At 39.7% G+C, this 13,827-nt stretch overlaps 2 protein-coding genes across 2 annotated transcripts in view; both read right to left on the reverse strand.

Moving 5' to 3' along the window:
• Window positions 1-1,814: 1,814 nt before the first annotated feature.
• LOC123977019 (E3 ubiquitin-protein ligase ZNRF2-like) lies at window positions 1,815-8,251 on the reverse strand. The gene is made up of 4 exons (XM_046059469.1): window positions 7,508-8,251; window positions 5,782-5,877; window positions 3,855-3,960; window positions 1,815-2,726 (listed from the first exon to the last, which is right to left on the reverse strand). Exons 1-4 carry the CDS (start codon window positions 7,824-7,826, stop codon window positions 2,669-2,671), a joined length of 579 nt encoding a protein of 192 aa, XP_045915425.1. The 5' UTR covers window positions 7,827-8,251; the 3' UTR covers window positions 1,815-2,668.
• Window positions 8,252-10,071: 1,820 nt separating this feature from the next.
• Window positions 10,072-13,827, reverse strand: part of mturn (maturin, neural progenitor differentiation regulator homolog (Xenopus)) — a 7,687-nt gene continuing 3,931 nt past the window's right edge. The window contains exons 2-3 of the mRNA XM_046058605.1: window positions 13,309-13,431; window positions 10,072-11,628 (exon numbers count right to left, since the gene is read on the reverse strand). Coding sequence (XP_045914561.1) covers window positions 11,521-11,628; window positions 13,309-13,431 — 231 coding nt within the window. The 3' untranslated portion in view covers window positions 10,072-11,520. The remainder of the gene's footprint in view (window positions 11,629-13,308; window positions 13,432-13,827) is intronic.

Raw genomic sequence — 13,827 nt, forward strand, 5'->3', positions numbered from 1 at the left:
ATTTGATTCCCCATTAGGCTATGTCTTTTCTTCACTTGATGGTCTCCAGTCTTGTTGGTAGGCCTATGCACTTATAATATTGAAAAAATGCCTCTTAAACTTTCTTCGTTTCATAAACAAATGCTACTGGCTTGGTCCCTAATTTACAAGCACAACTTCACTCCTCATAGGTTTTATATTTGGAACAACTCATATATTTTGTATATATAAATCAATTGAACAGTATGATAATAACATTTTGCTTGTAAATCAATTATTCAACCAACGTTGTCTACTTTATAACTAGGGGAGACCGGAGAGTTGTAACAACACCAATTCCACCAAACAGAGATAAAATAAGAGTTAAGTGATCATTTTAGTATTTACCTACTTCCTCCCAGATCAGGCATGGTGGTTATCAAGCCTGGAAAGCGGTGCATTCAGAATATATAGAGAAATAACTGATTTTGAGGTAAGAAAGTAAATTTTTTGACCAAGACTATTTTTTGTAGATTGCAAAATAGAAGATAGAATTGTTTGATTTATATGAGATTGAAATACAGTTTCTCAGGCAACATGTGATGCATTTTTTCCTTTCTAATTTCAAACCACTATGGTAATACAGCTAGCTAAACATTGGCTAACAGGGGTGGGATGGGTTGTAACACTTCTTTAAAAAGTGTTACAACCATCCACGATACATAAAACTAGGGACATTCTTTGATTTTAATATTTTACAGAGTGCCCTTTGCAGTCTGAGCCCACCAAACCTGCACTCCAGGGTTACCAGTGAGGGTGGCAGTGGCGCAATGGGTAAGACTATGCCTTTGGTGTGAGAGACCCTGGTTCAATCCCCCACTGTGACCCATCCACCATTGTGTCCTTGAGCAAGACACTTAACCCCTAGTTGTTCCAGAGGCGTGCAACCTCTGACATGTATAGCACATGTATGTATCATCACTTGATACTCGGTCTCCACCGGTGGAGAGGGTAGAAAAGTGTATGGGCAGCTTGTGAGAAGTGCTTGTGCGCAAGAAAAAGTCCCAGTACGCCAAAGAGTAAAATATAGAAGTGCTGGTATACGTACCAGTGAATACCGGCCCACTACAGAGATGTTCTTTCATTAATTACATTGTAATAGTATTTATTAAGTATACTTTTAAGTAAGTTTATTCTATAGATAAATTTACAAACACATATTGTACATGTGCGTGAGTCATCAGACAAAGTCTGTTACAGCAAGAGAGAGAAACATTGTTCTTTTATAAAGCTACCTGTTTTGGAGCATCTATTTGTGATTCTTTTGTGCAATTGTTACAACCTACCTCAGCATGTGTTACAACCTAACCCGCTATTGGGGTAGGTTGTAACGAGAACACATTGCATTTGACATCAAGTCACGAGGTCTGTGATATTCTTGTAGAGGATTGAATTGGTGCCATTTGTAGTGAACAAATGTGGGTACTTTGTATAAAAAATTTGAGAACTCTAGCTACAAAATTCAGTGTGTTATAGTTGCTGAGGCAAAAAGTGTTACAACCATACTCAGTCTCCCCTACATTGAATTTATTCATCATTATGGTATCCTTATTTCACCAAAGGAAACATTCATGGTATAAATACATAAAAAAGATATTTAAAATATTTTTATTGACTCATTTCCTTTCTTCGTCTTCCTCGTCTCCAGCCATTTTAGACAGAAAAAAATTGCATTTTTCTTACAGTAATTCACGTCAATATCAAATTATCTATAGATTGTTTATCTAATTTTCATTACATAAAGATGAGTATGTAAATGAAGGGTTCACATTAAATACTGAATAGTTTGTATGCAGTAAAGAGACACAAAGACAAAACATTTATTGTTGTGCAATTCATTACAGTACAAATAGAAAGTACACTGAACACAGGCTCAAAGGTTATAGGAAAACTTTCCAGTCTGTGACATAGCAGCATATTATGGCACTCCTTAGACAGAGCATGAATCATCATTAGATATGTTTTAGCCTATCTTTAATTCCACCACTACACAACTACACAATCACATTGCTGTGGTTCTAAATGGCCAGGTGATTGACAAGGTCCGACTATTTCACGTTAGACTATTTGGTCTAGAACACATGATTGTTTAACAAACAATGACAGCCAATTTTGCAATAAAATGAAGATGTACTTCCTAACTACCATCAACACGTTAATCATCCCTTAAAGCTGATATAGGTATTTTTAATTCAGTATGGCTTTTTTTCACATTGCACAACATCAGCCTTCAGTCTTCTGACCATTCTCTGGACAGTTACTCAACCATAATCTCTGCTGAAAAGAGACCTCCCACCATGTTGGTTATAGAAGTCCTCTGCTATAAAACCACACCCTGTTCAGCAAAACAGATCCCAGGTTGCATGAACCCACTTCAGGCCAGCAGGTGGCATAAGGAACATTCACATATTTTCTGGAGACAAAATGACTCCACCAGTGGTTCTTTGAACATCCCACAACAAAATCTAGAGGAACATATCCATAGTCCATCGCTCTTCCATGAGGCAATATGAAAACACCTGTACAATAATGTCTTACAATCCCTGAGGAGCGCTGATGCTCAGCTGGAGCAGACTGTGTTGGGATGAGGTCAGGGCACACAGTCCACCACAGCGATGTACAGTAGACTGAAACTGTACTCTTGCGGCTCCTAGTCAGCGGGATGCTCCGGACATGAGCGATTCACCTCAAACCACTCGTCTATACACCTGAAACAGAAAGAGGAGGATAACAGGCAAGTTTGTCTCTTGTAATCAAAGGATGTACACTTAGTTCTAATCAAAATAAAAGTGTCTCTACTCTTTTTAGATAAATTATTATTATAGATAAATTACCTTTTAGACTATTTTTGTGCTCCTCTGACTGAATAAATTATTTATCATCTATTTACATATGAAACTGCCTTTCATACACCTCATTATGGTCTTTTACATATGCTTTCTTGCTTTCTTGCTAAGAGTCAGATGATCTTATTGATACCACTTTCATATCAGAACGTTAGCTTAGCTTAGCATAAAGACTAGAAACGAGGACACAGCTGGCCTGACTGTGTCCAAATATAACAAAACCTGAAATCAAGCACCTCTAAAGCTCACTAACTAATGTTATTATATGCTGTTTTGTTGATTTTGATACCTATGGATAGAGCTAGCTGTTTCAAATGTTTTCTTATTCAAGTTGTTCTGGCCCAAGACACATGTCCCACATTATGTATGAGGTATTTTTCTAGCTAATAATGAGTGATGATAAAGAGTGTTTATCATTACTGTCTATGATGGCTGTCACCTGTTCTTTTTTTTTTTTTTTTACATTTTTGTAAATAAATAGTTTAACATTTTGGGACATATGTTTATTCCCTAACTTGAGAAGACTGATACCACTCTCATGTTTGTATGCTAAATATGAAGCTACCAGCAGACAGTTAGCTTAACTAAGCGAAAAAAAACAATTAGCACAATTATTAAAACAATTATTATTTTTAAATCACTAATAACATGTTATGTGCAATACAATTTCTTGTCTTGGCTCATACGCTTCCCTGGTGTTGGGGCAGTGAATAAGACACATGCCTTTGGTGTGTGAGACCTGGGTTCAAGTCCACCATTGTGTCCCTGAGCAAGACACTTAACCCCTAGTTGCTCCTGACATATATAGCAGTTGTAAGTCGCTTTGGATAAAAGTGAAAATGAATAAACGTATTGTAAAATGTCAAACTCTTCCTTTAAAACATCAGCACTTGTAAATCTTTAAAAATGTGACCATTTACACTTGCTTTATTTTACGCAGTTGTCAAACTATTTCCAACTACAATCTGTTTATTTATGTGTGTTAGTTACCCTTTATGGTAGATACAGAGGCAAGGCAGCCTGGCAATGGTGTCTCCCTGCTCCAACTCTTCTAAACAGATGGCACATTCCCCAGAGTCTCTGGACAGGATGTCCTCTGAGAAAGACAGAGACAGAGACAAACTGAGAAAAGAGCTGGCTCGCAGTGGCACACTAAACCATGCATCAGATGTTTACTGTCACTGAACCCCACATAACCATCTGTTTAACCTTTGGTACCTCAATACCTGTTGTCATCTGTGCCCAGATGAGAACCGGTTTTCCTCTACAGTGTGTAAAGTGGGTAAATACACAGTCTCCAGTGGGAATAGGCTGTGTTTTTTTGGAATGTAGTTTCCCTTTTTTGTTATAAATTTTTTTGTATAACAGTTGATGATATATATTAATAACAGGGAGGAAGCTGAGTCTCTAATCAGATAAATCTGAGATCAGATAATGATGAAGTTTTCTTTTGTGCTTACCTCCATATTCAAATCCATTTCCTCAGGCGAAGTAGTAACTTGGATTGTTTGTGGGTTTTCATGTGTGCATATTACATTGAATCGTGAAGAAGAGGTAGAATTAATCAAATGTACTTTGAATACATTTGCATGGGTTAGGTAAAGGATAAAGCGATGACTGTATAAGTTTTATAGATCTGTATGCCTGTGATAAGCAAAGCTAAGCCACACTGTACTGTCTATGAGCTGCATATGTATTGTATATTTATAGGTACCATGCTGGTGTGGGTGTGTGCCAGCTGGAAACTGTGTGCCTGTCTCCGCACATGCACTAACAGCTAAAGATGAGGAGCAATCTACTTGTTTGTATACATGCAACACTGTCAAGCCTGGCGTGTCTCTACTTGCAGGAAGTATGTCTACAGACAAGATGCGTTTGCCTTTCCTGTGTGTGCAATGCACAGGTGCTCACACACAGTCATATGGGTGGTTGTGTAAATGTGCATTGTTTTGATCTTTTCATGCAGTACTATATAACGTCTGTTACAGGTGCAGTTCTGTGGACAACATCTTTATTAGTCAACTATTTAATGCAACAAGTTATTCATTCATTTATTATCGTCATCATAGAAACAATGTGGGTGCAATTTTGACTGAGGAAGGGAAGACAGAAAGTGGTGGAATGAAAATAAGTACAATTTTGAGGTTACTTCCATTCTATGCTACCTTATAACTACTCCATTACATTCATTTGACAATTACAGTTTAGCAGGTTAAGATTTTACATAGAAAACCCATCATGATCTTCTAAAATATGATGGCTTGTTATTGATTAAGCTAATAAATAAAGTAGTTTATAAGTCAAAGGTCAATGTCAACCACTTGCACCATTAAAATGTGGCTCACAAAGTAACACTGTACTGTCTACATTAGAGGTAAGTATAACAATCAAAATTTGGCTGGTTTCCTGCATAATACTGGAGGCTTTTATCTTTTCATGGATCTGTAAATCTTTCAAATGAGTCAATTTATAAAATAGAAATGATTCTTGGACTGCTTATAACTCAAGTCCACACTAAGCATAACCTGTGATGAGGGGTTGCAAGTTGACATGAATTAGTTTTAAGGGGTCACAAGACAAAAACGTTGGGAACCACTGAAATATTTAATGATCAAACAAGAGTCATTCTTCTGCATAAGGTGTACTATTATGCATTACTTGTATTTGTGATAGTATATGTTCACATTGCGGTACTTCTTCTTTTATTTTAGCAAAGAATCTGAATATTGGACATTTGAAGTCTGGTCTCAGCCCTCTAATGCATCAGCCTTGTTCAGGTTCACATGTTCTTTCACATGTCTATTTTGAAAAAGTAAGTAAAACTGAGGAATAACAGATGTACATGGTAGCTGTGGCCAAATATCAAATTCTTCAACTTAAAGAATCTCCCATGCCCTCTCTGGCAAAAATTTCTTACTGTTGTAGGTGAGCCGTGTTTTGCTGAAACACATGAGCAGGTGCTTCTCTATTTCATCCGAAGCCATAAACTTGGAGCAAACAGGACAGTGGAAGCCTGAGGGGAAAACACAAATTCAAGAACATGAGGACCCCGATGTGCCAACGTCTCCCTCATAGTGTTTTATTGATATGTACACAAGAGAGGACGTGGGACCGTTTGCATAATCTTGATCTTACAAAGTGTTACGTGACCTAACACGTTACAATCTGCTTACCTAAACATACAATCTATAGGTGTCATTGCACGTTACAAACTAACTGTAAACATATCCTTAAGCTGCGATGCTTCAAAATGTAAAGCACTGTATGTATGAATTACATAAATCAGTCATGAGTTTATTAATTAATATCATCATCATAATCATAGTTTGACCCACATACACATGGCCTCCGGACCCCGTGCATCTTCCCAGCTGCACAAAGATTAATGGGCAGGTGCTGCTTGACCTGAGATAAGCTAACCTCCTGTTTAATATTATAACACCTCAGTCAAGAAAAGGCAAACAAATTAATTAAATATGCAGTCAGTAAACTCTGTGTCTGGTGTGAATCTCGTGTTTGCGTATTGTGTTTGTAAAGGAGGTGAGGAAACCGGGTATGCCTGTGGACACATTGTCAGGTCTGCAGGGTCACAATCACATGGATCTGAAGAGCAAAGGTTATTGATGATTACACTTCCTCATCAGGGTAATTACCTCTTCTGGTAATTAGAAGGAAGGGGGACCAAAATTCTGCCTTATTTTTATTGACCACGTTATGAAATATGAGTGACATGGATATTAGAGCATTGTCCTGTGATATTAGTTCAAATCCTGTTTTGTTGTAGTCTTCTCTGGAGAGTTGCAAAGCAGCTTGACTTGCAGATTCAGGAAGTTTGTGTGAGCACACGCGTGTGTGTCTGTGTATATCAGGCAATGTGTAACCAGCAGGAAGCTCTTATCTGCTGACCTACATAATGCACTCTTCCCTCTCAGCCAGAGCGAAAAACAAGCCAGTTTTGCAAGACAGAGAAAAGAAGACAGACCGCAGTTCACTATAGTGGAGCCACCTGGGGCTAGAAAAAAAGCGCAGAGGTGCTAACAAAGGCCTCAGCCATGGCATTGCTATCACCATACCAGGTATCATATATCAAATGGAAAAATACTAAGTAACTGTAATGTATATAACTTATGATATCTTGCAGGAGTATTATAAACATATGGTATCAACATGTTGACGCTAAACTAAATATGACTGGATATGTAAATAAAAACAACAATTTACTAAACCTTGGCCACATTATCTGGGCTTGTCTTCATATAACAATGCATAGATGTATGTTTAAATGATGGTTATGGTTGTACTTTATCAATCCCTGATCTCTGCCTTAAAAAAGGTAAAAACAAACAACCCTCCCAAAGACTATTAGACATTATTGTAAAATAAATGAATACAATAAAATAAATATCAAGTTCCACCCATGTGCAAATATTTTAGACTGGATTTAGATTTGGTCCCCCTCATAATTGACTCCATGACTACTGTAAAGATAGATTAAAACCGCATAATGCGCCATTATCTCTGTATTTACTGCTAACAAGTAAGTGTCATAAAGGCCCTGAGTGATTACATATTACTCGTATGACAGCCGTCCTTCCAGATGTTTTATGGAGTGACTGTTATGAACCCATGCGCACCAATCTTACCTCCCAACAGGTGAGGGGACAGGTGGGCCGGTAGAGACCCTATAAGCAACCTGTGGCCGTCAGGAGGCAGCTGGTTCTCGTCGTCACCATCGAGGCTCTGATTGAGTACGTGCGATCCTGACCTGCCGCCGGCCGGTATACTGAGCCCGGAGCTCGCTGGCCCTCCACCTGTGTACCGGATCCTGGGGCCATCTGGTCCATTGGTGTACCTAAACCCCGCTATCCTTTCCCCTCGGCTGGGGTTTCCAGATGGGAGATCGGAGCTGGAATAAGCCCGAGTTCTGCCATCAAATACTGGGCTGCTCTGTTTGGCCCCCATGGTGTTTTAGGATTACCTCCTCAGGTTTTGTGTGCGCTTTAAAGTTTTTAGCCACGACACATGTTTACAGTGAGTTCTGAAGAAGTGTCACCAACAAAGGAAATTAAGCCTAACACATGAACAACAACAAAGGCGAGGTCATCCAACATGTTAAAGTTTCGCGGTGCTCCCAGTGCGTAAACTGCGCACTCACTGACTCATAACTTAATTTCTAAACGGTCACTTTTTTTACTTGATGGAGCCCTTCCCTTTTTTCAACAATGGAAAATAAAAAGATCAAATCTCTTCAGTTAAAAGGCTTCAGTTCCTCCACTTCAGGCAAGGACATTAGCGCTGAGTGTTGACCCACTACCCAGTCGGTCCAAGTTTGTTTTTGTGCTCAACTGTGGCCGTCAGGAAAGAAAAATAAAAGCACAGATTGCCCTCCTCCCTCTGTGAAGCTGCTCCGTCAAACTCTCCAAAGTTCAGCAGGATAAGATCAATTCGCCTTCAAAGTAAAAGCGATGAACACACTACTTCTGGAAAAAAATGTGACGACAAAGTGTTGAAGTTTGACTGTAGACTGTAGAATTATTTTCCAGGGAAACCGTTCTTTTTGTTTGCCATTGTAACTGTTGCTCTACCATGCAAAGTCTTCTGCAGCCACAGCAGTGGTGGAAAGTAATTAAGTGACTGTACTCATGTACTGTAGCCTATTAAATTGCACAGAGAGTAGTTCATAATAATTTATGTTTTACAGCTAATGCTGTTGGTTACTTTGCATATTATTACAAGATCAGTTATGAAATATGATGTTATAAATTATATTACCCCAAATTATATTGAAGCATTTGAAATTATCTCCAACTTGACGAACTACAACATAAAGTACCACTTACCAACAATAATGATCTTATAATCAGTGGTGTTGGAAGTAGATCGTTTACTTAAATAAAAGTACTAAAACTTCACTGTCAAATCTCTCTCTGTTAAGTCCTGCATTGAAAATGTTTCTTAAGTGAAAATATGTAACATAAAGCACAAAGTGACACTGTCACAATGTTTGTTTGTTTTGTCCAACTAACTTGAGGTTTGGCTCAAATTTATTTAAAATAAATTTAAATTATTATAATAATTCACACAATAATTACTTATTCATGTGTCAAAATAGTTGCCAAAAAAGTTTCCTGCAACTGACTGATTGTTTCAGCTGCAGGCCTACTGTTAGTTTAATTTATAACAAAGCATCATATATTATAAGCTCCACATATGTTTTGTATGCAAAAATCTTAAATTTGTGAAGTAACTAGTACCTGAAGCTGTCAAACTCAAGTAAAGTATCTAAAATCTGTGCTTAAGAAGCCTACACTTGAGTAAATGTACTTAGTTACATTACATCACTGCCGATAATTTAATAATATAACACAGAGTACTGATACATTTTTGGCTGATTATTTGTTTGAAATATCTGCAATTTGATGTTAACCAGATTGAGCTGCATTTAATTAATGAATCGTGTTACACAAGTAAAGTTATTTTTATTGTCATATTATTCCCTATGAATTGAATTATTCTGCACCAAAGGTTTATGTGCTTGGGTGTTAATGATCAGTGTTATTTCCTTAGATGACTGTAGGTTAAATGTAATGCTCATTGGTTGAAAGTTGATGTGTATTGAGAGTTGTCCTTTTGTTATCACAAAAAGTGGAACATTTAATGGGTCAGTTCACTCACAGAGGTATTGTGATTGTCAAGCAATTCACAATGACTTCAACCACCATTGCAGAGTATGTGTAGGTCTATATTTGCATTTGTAGGCTATGCCTGTGTTTTAAAGATCCACTGTAAACTACAGGTTTAATGTTCCAAATGGATACAGTTTGATATTCCAGTAATTGTAGTTCAACGAGTAAAGGCCTCTCTTGGATGAGAGGCGAAACGTCTTTGAGTATCTTCAACCAAGTGTTTCCCTTGATTTTAACCCGCCTTGGAAAACTATGACCTGAAAGACTGATAATCTTCAGATCGCTTTTGCGCTTTTACTTTGAAGGCCACATCATAGCTTCCTGTCTGTGGTCTCCAGCCTGACGCAGCTTTGAGTGAGCGGTCATGTGGCGCGTGACGTCAACCCCAGTAACACCAGCGGGCTGTTGGCACAGCAGTAGCAGGTCACCAGTCCACTCAGTGAAATCAAAAGCCCTCCATGTTGAAGGCACTGTTCCATTAACTTCAGGCCATTAAGAAAAAAAGAAATACTCCCGGGGGACACGCTGTTCACACGGTTTATTGAACAATTTCACACACATCGGAGGACAAACAGAAGATACACATTCAAAGAGGCAATAAAAAGACAAACATTTACAAGCCAAAGTAAACAAGCTAAAGGTGAACCTCTGAAACAGTCTTGCACGTGGATCGAGTGGTCGAAGGCGGCGGGGGCCTGAAGCGTTGCAGTGCGCTGGATGTGACATACAACAACACACTTGTGAGATTAGAGAGAACAGGGAAGGCAGAGGGCCGGCGGCTGTCAACAAATATTTTCTCTTCCCTGTGATATCACTCAGGGATTTGGGTGTGCACTTTTTAAATTTATGTTTAAGAGAAACGTTGAAAGAAGCTGATAAACTCAAAACAACACACGCAAAACAGGTTTTGGCTAGCTTTAGGAGGGCAAATTGTGAACCACCAACAACCAGGAAGGAAGACTACAGGGCAAAACTAGGGTGTCATGTGACAATGAGACACCCAAACCAAGAAGGGCTTAAGCTGCAGCGTGGGCCTTTGTTGTGTTGGTCATATGATAGTAACATTGATTAAAAACGTCCTCATAAAGTGACTTTAAATTCCTTTGAGGTGTACTGCCTTGGAAACATTTAGAGACACACCTCAAGAGATGATCCATGCTACTGTGAAGCTGCACACTTTGATTTCCACATGAGGAGCCAACGTGTAAAATGCTTTTTGACTGAAACCTATTAGACTACTTTAACTGTGTGTTTAAAACAGGATAGGTTGAGAGCTATCCCACCTGAATCTACATCACAAATATACATCCTCCCTTCCCTCCATGAAGTGGAAAATTATACTGCTTTTCCCTCCTCCCTCCCTCCTGCTCTTTATCTGCGTCACTCCAGTTGCCTCACACAACCACAAACCGTCAGTTTTCACCCATTCATCTTTCATCTAGCTCTCGTGTATCCTCTGTGTCAACAGACAGGCAGAGAAATTAGGTTATCTGTCACATTCATCTCCAAACCAACGGGGGAAATGTGTGTATTGCGGTAACATCTGACTGTATTTCTGCATAACAAAGCCAGCTGAGGCCGATGTAATATTGCTGTGCTGTGGAACTTTAACTAACCAGAAGGTGAATGATTATGATACTTGCATTGTACATGGCTACGGCTCACGTAGCCCCAATGTGTGTGTGTGTGTGTGTGTGTGTGTGTGTGTGTGTGTGTGTGTGTGTGTGTGTTTATGCGTGCGTGTGTGTTTAGTTGGTTGGGGTTCAACAGTGCAACAGAGTGCACTCTTTGGGAAGCAAAGCCACTGAGACATTCAAGAACATGGTGGTGCATTTTTAGCAAGTTGACTGTAAGTATGTGTGTGTGTGTGTGTGCGTGTGTGTGTTTGGATAAGAGTGTGTTGTTAAGTGTTTGGGCGGATGAGTTGAGGCCGAGAGCTTCAGAGCAGCTCTGCCCCAACTGCAGGCTCATCACTGCTGGCTGACCCCCATCTGCTGGTGGTCGGGCCCTGGTTCTCCCTCCATGTCAGCGTGGTAATGCTCAAAACTGTCGTCCTCTATATCTGGAAGACCCAGCAGCTGACAGGGGTAGAAAGAGAAGGTTGTAACATTAAGAAGTGTGTAAACTGCACCAACACATTTTACTTCTGTTAATGATGCCTTGTTTATCTGCAAACAAATATTCAGGATCAGGCGGTCTCAGCTTTCTTGCTGAGAGTTACTGTAATCAGTTAGCTTAGCTTAGCTTAGCACAAAGACTGAAACAGCTAGCCTGCCTCTAGACAACGTTAACTAACTTCGCTCACCTGCACCCCTAAAGCTAGGCATTGTTCAAGAAACTAGCAATAGACAACTAGATTTTGAAAGTATCCAACTGAAAAACTCCCACCCCTCCCTTCAGGCCTCCCTCCAAAGCCACTGCCCCAAAACACATCTCCATGCGCAGTGAGTTCACGGGCAGAGTGCGCGCAGCTGGGCAGACAGGTAGACCAGCCAGTTGGCTGTGCTAATTACAGTTATGCGATAGCCACAGATACCGGATTTCTCTCATTGTTGTGTCAGATCATTTGAAGGGCACCCAGAGGGCACTTCATCACATTGTTTGCACATAGGGGCACCTTGGAGGGCACTTTACAACAATTACTCACACAAAGGGACACTGTATAGTGCACAGCATCACAATTTTTCTATTGAAAGGGCACCTGTTCGGGCACTGCATCACATTTTCTTGCATACTGGGAACTTTTGCTGTTTTTTTTTAGGGCTGGGCAAGTTAACACGTTAGTATCGATTAACGCATTAATTAATTAATGCTGACAATTATTTTATCTCATGTTAAGGTAGTTTTTATTATTTTGAAAGTCCGTTTCTCTGCTCTGAATACACATACAGTCAAACCCTGGGTCAGAGGAGGGGTGGGATGTTGATCAGCCTGCAAACCACCCACCCAAACAAGCAGTGGAGGGAGGCTTCTGGAGACTACGTTGGATGCAGCGTGTGGGAGAAGAAGATAAACAAAAGCATGACAAGCGAAGAATTAAATGCCATAGCGTTTAGTGGATAGCTACACACTGCACCCTGATTAGTATTGGGGAAGATGTCAATCTTAGGAACATTCATAAAATCACAACGTAGCCGCTTTTCCACGCTGGGTTGCTCTTTGATAAACGGCAGGCGCTCTATGGATAGTAAACATGGCAATGGCTTGTGTGCGCTACACAGCTATAGCCTATTTAATTTAAGTTACAATTTACAGAACTTTACCGGACAGGCCTACATCTAGTTTTGCAGGGATACTCTGCCATACGAATTCCCTCCTGTTGATGTCCTATTTAGTAAACAGTAATAGATTCTGGAAACTCACAAACAGCGAGGATCAGTCTCTCTTCCAATGATTTGTGCTGCACGTTGCGTACAAAAAGTTCAAGACACTTCAACTTCAGCAGCGTGAGGCGAGCACAGCCGCAACAGTTTCACAGGAACGCGCCATAACAATGCAATTAATCGCGATTAATCACAGAAAATCATGCGATTAATCGTGATTAAAAATTTTAATCGTTGGTCAACACTGTTTTTTTCTTACATAGGGGAACAGCAAGTCCACCACTGGTGAAGTAGCTATTGATTAAACATGTTTTGTCTGCACCAAACAGATCAGGGTTGTAAGACCCAGACAGTAAGCAGAGGTCACTGTGCTGTGGTTGCAGTTAATCAAAAAGTAAACTGTGGCTCCCAAAAGTGTCACTTTTGTGTTCTTACAGGCCTGAAGGATGTGAAGACTTTCTCCAGGACCTCCAACAGAGTCTTCTTCCCGCAGGAGGAGATGTAGTCCTGGGCCAGCTGTAGGAAGGGAAGGCAGTCCTCACTCTCGCTCCACACATGCTACGGACACAAATAAGCAAATATTAGATATGCATGCAAGCAGGCATCATTTCAAACCAGAAATAAAGAAAACATTGCATAAACTATTAATAGGGTGAACAATTTGTGTTAAGACAATAAACTTCATTGGAAAAAAGCTTAAAGTTTCTAGAGGGTAAACTTATTACTTTTTTTTTTTACAGTGTAGCCTCGTGTGGGCTGTTTAGTGACAAACAACTTACAGGAATTAACAAGTAAATAAGTAAAGCTGGGTCAGGGGCAATGCAGCACAGAAAAACTAGAACAAAGCAATTAAACCAGATAAAGGAGACATTTCTTCAAGGGCACAACAGACAAAGGAGGGAAAATAACACAGACAGCCGTACAATATGTGGTACAGTACAATATGAGTTACGG

The sequence above is a fragment of the Micropterus dolomieu genome, linkage group LG09 (assembly GCF_021292245.1).
Source record: "Micropterus dolomieu isolate WLL.071019.BEF.003 ecotype Adirondacks linkage group LG09, ASM2129224v1, whole genome shotgun sequence".
NCBI lineage: Eukaryota > Metazoa > Chordata > Actinopteri > Centrarchiformes > Centrarchidae > Micropterus > Micropterus dolomieu.

Coding starts and splice junctions, on each gene's coding strand:
- LOC123977019 (XM_046059469.1), bottom strand. CDS start 7,826: ATGGGGGCCAAACAGAGCAGCCCAGTATTTGATGGCAGAACTCGGGCT. Junction 5,878..7,507: donor GTCCCCTCACCTGTTGGGAG/GTAAGATTGGTG, acceptor TTTTCCCCTCAG/GCTTCCACTGTCCTGTTTGC. Junction 3,961..5,781: donor AACACGGCTCACCTACAACA/GTAAGAAATTTT, acceptor TGTCTTTCTCAG/AGGACATCCTGTCCAGAGAC.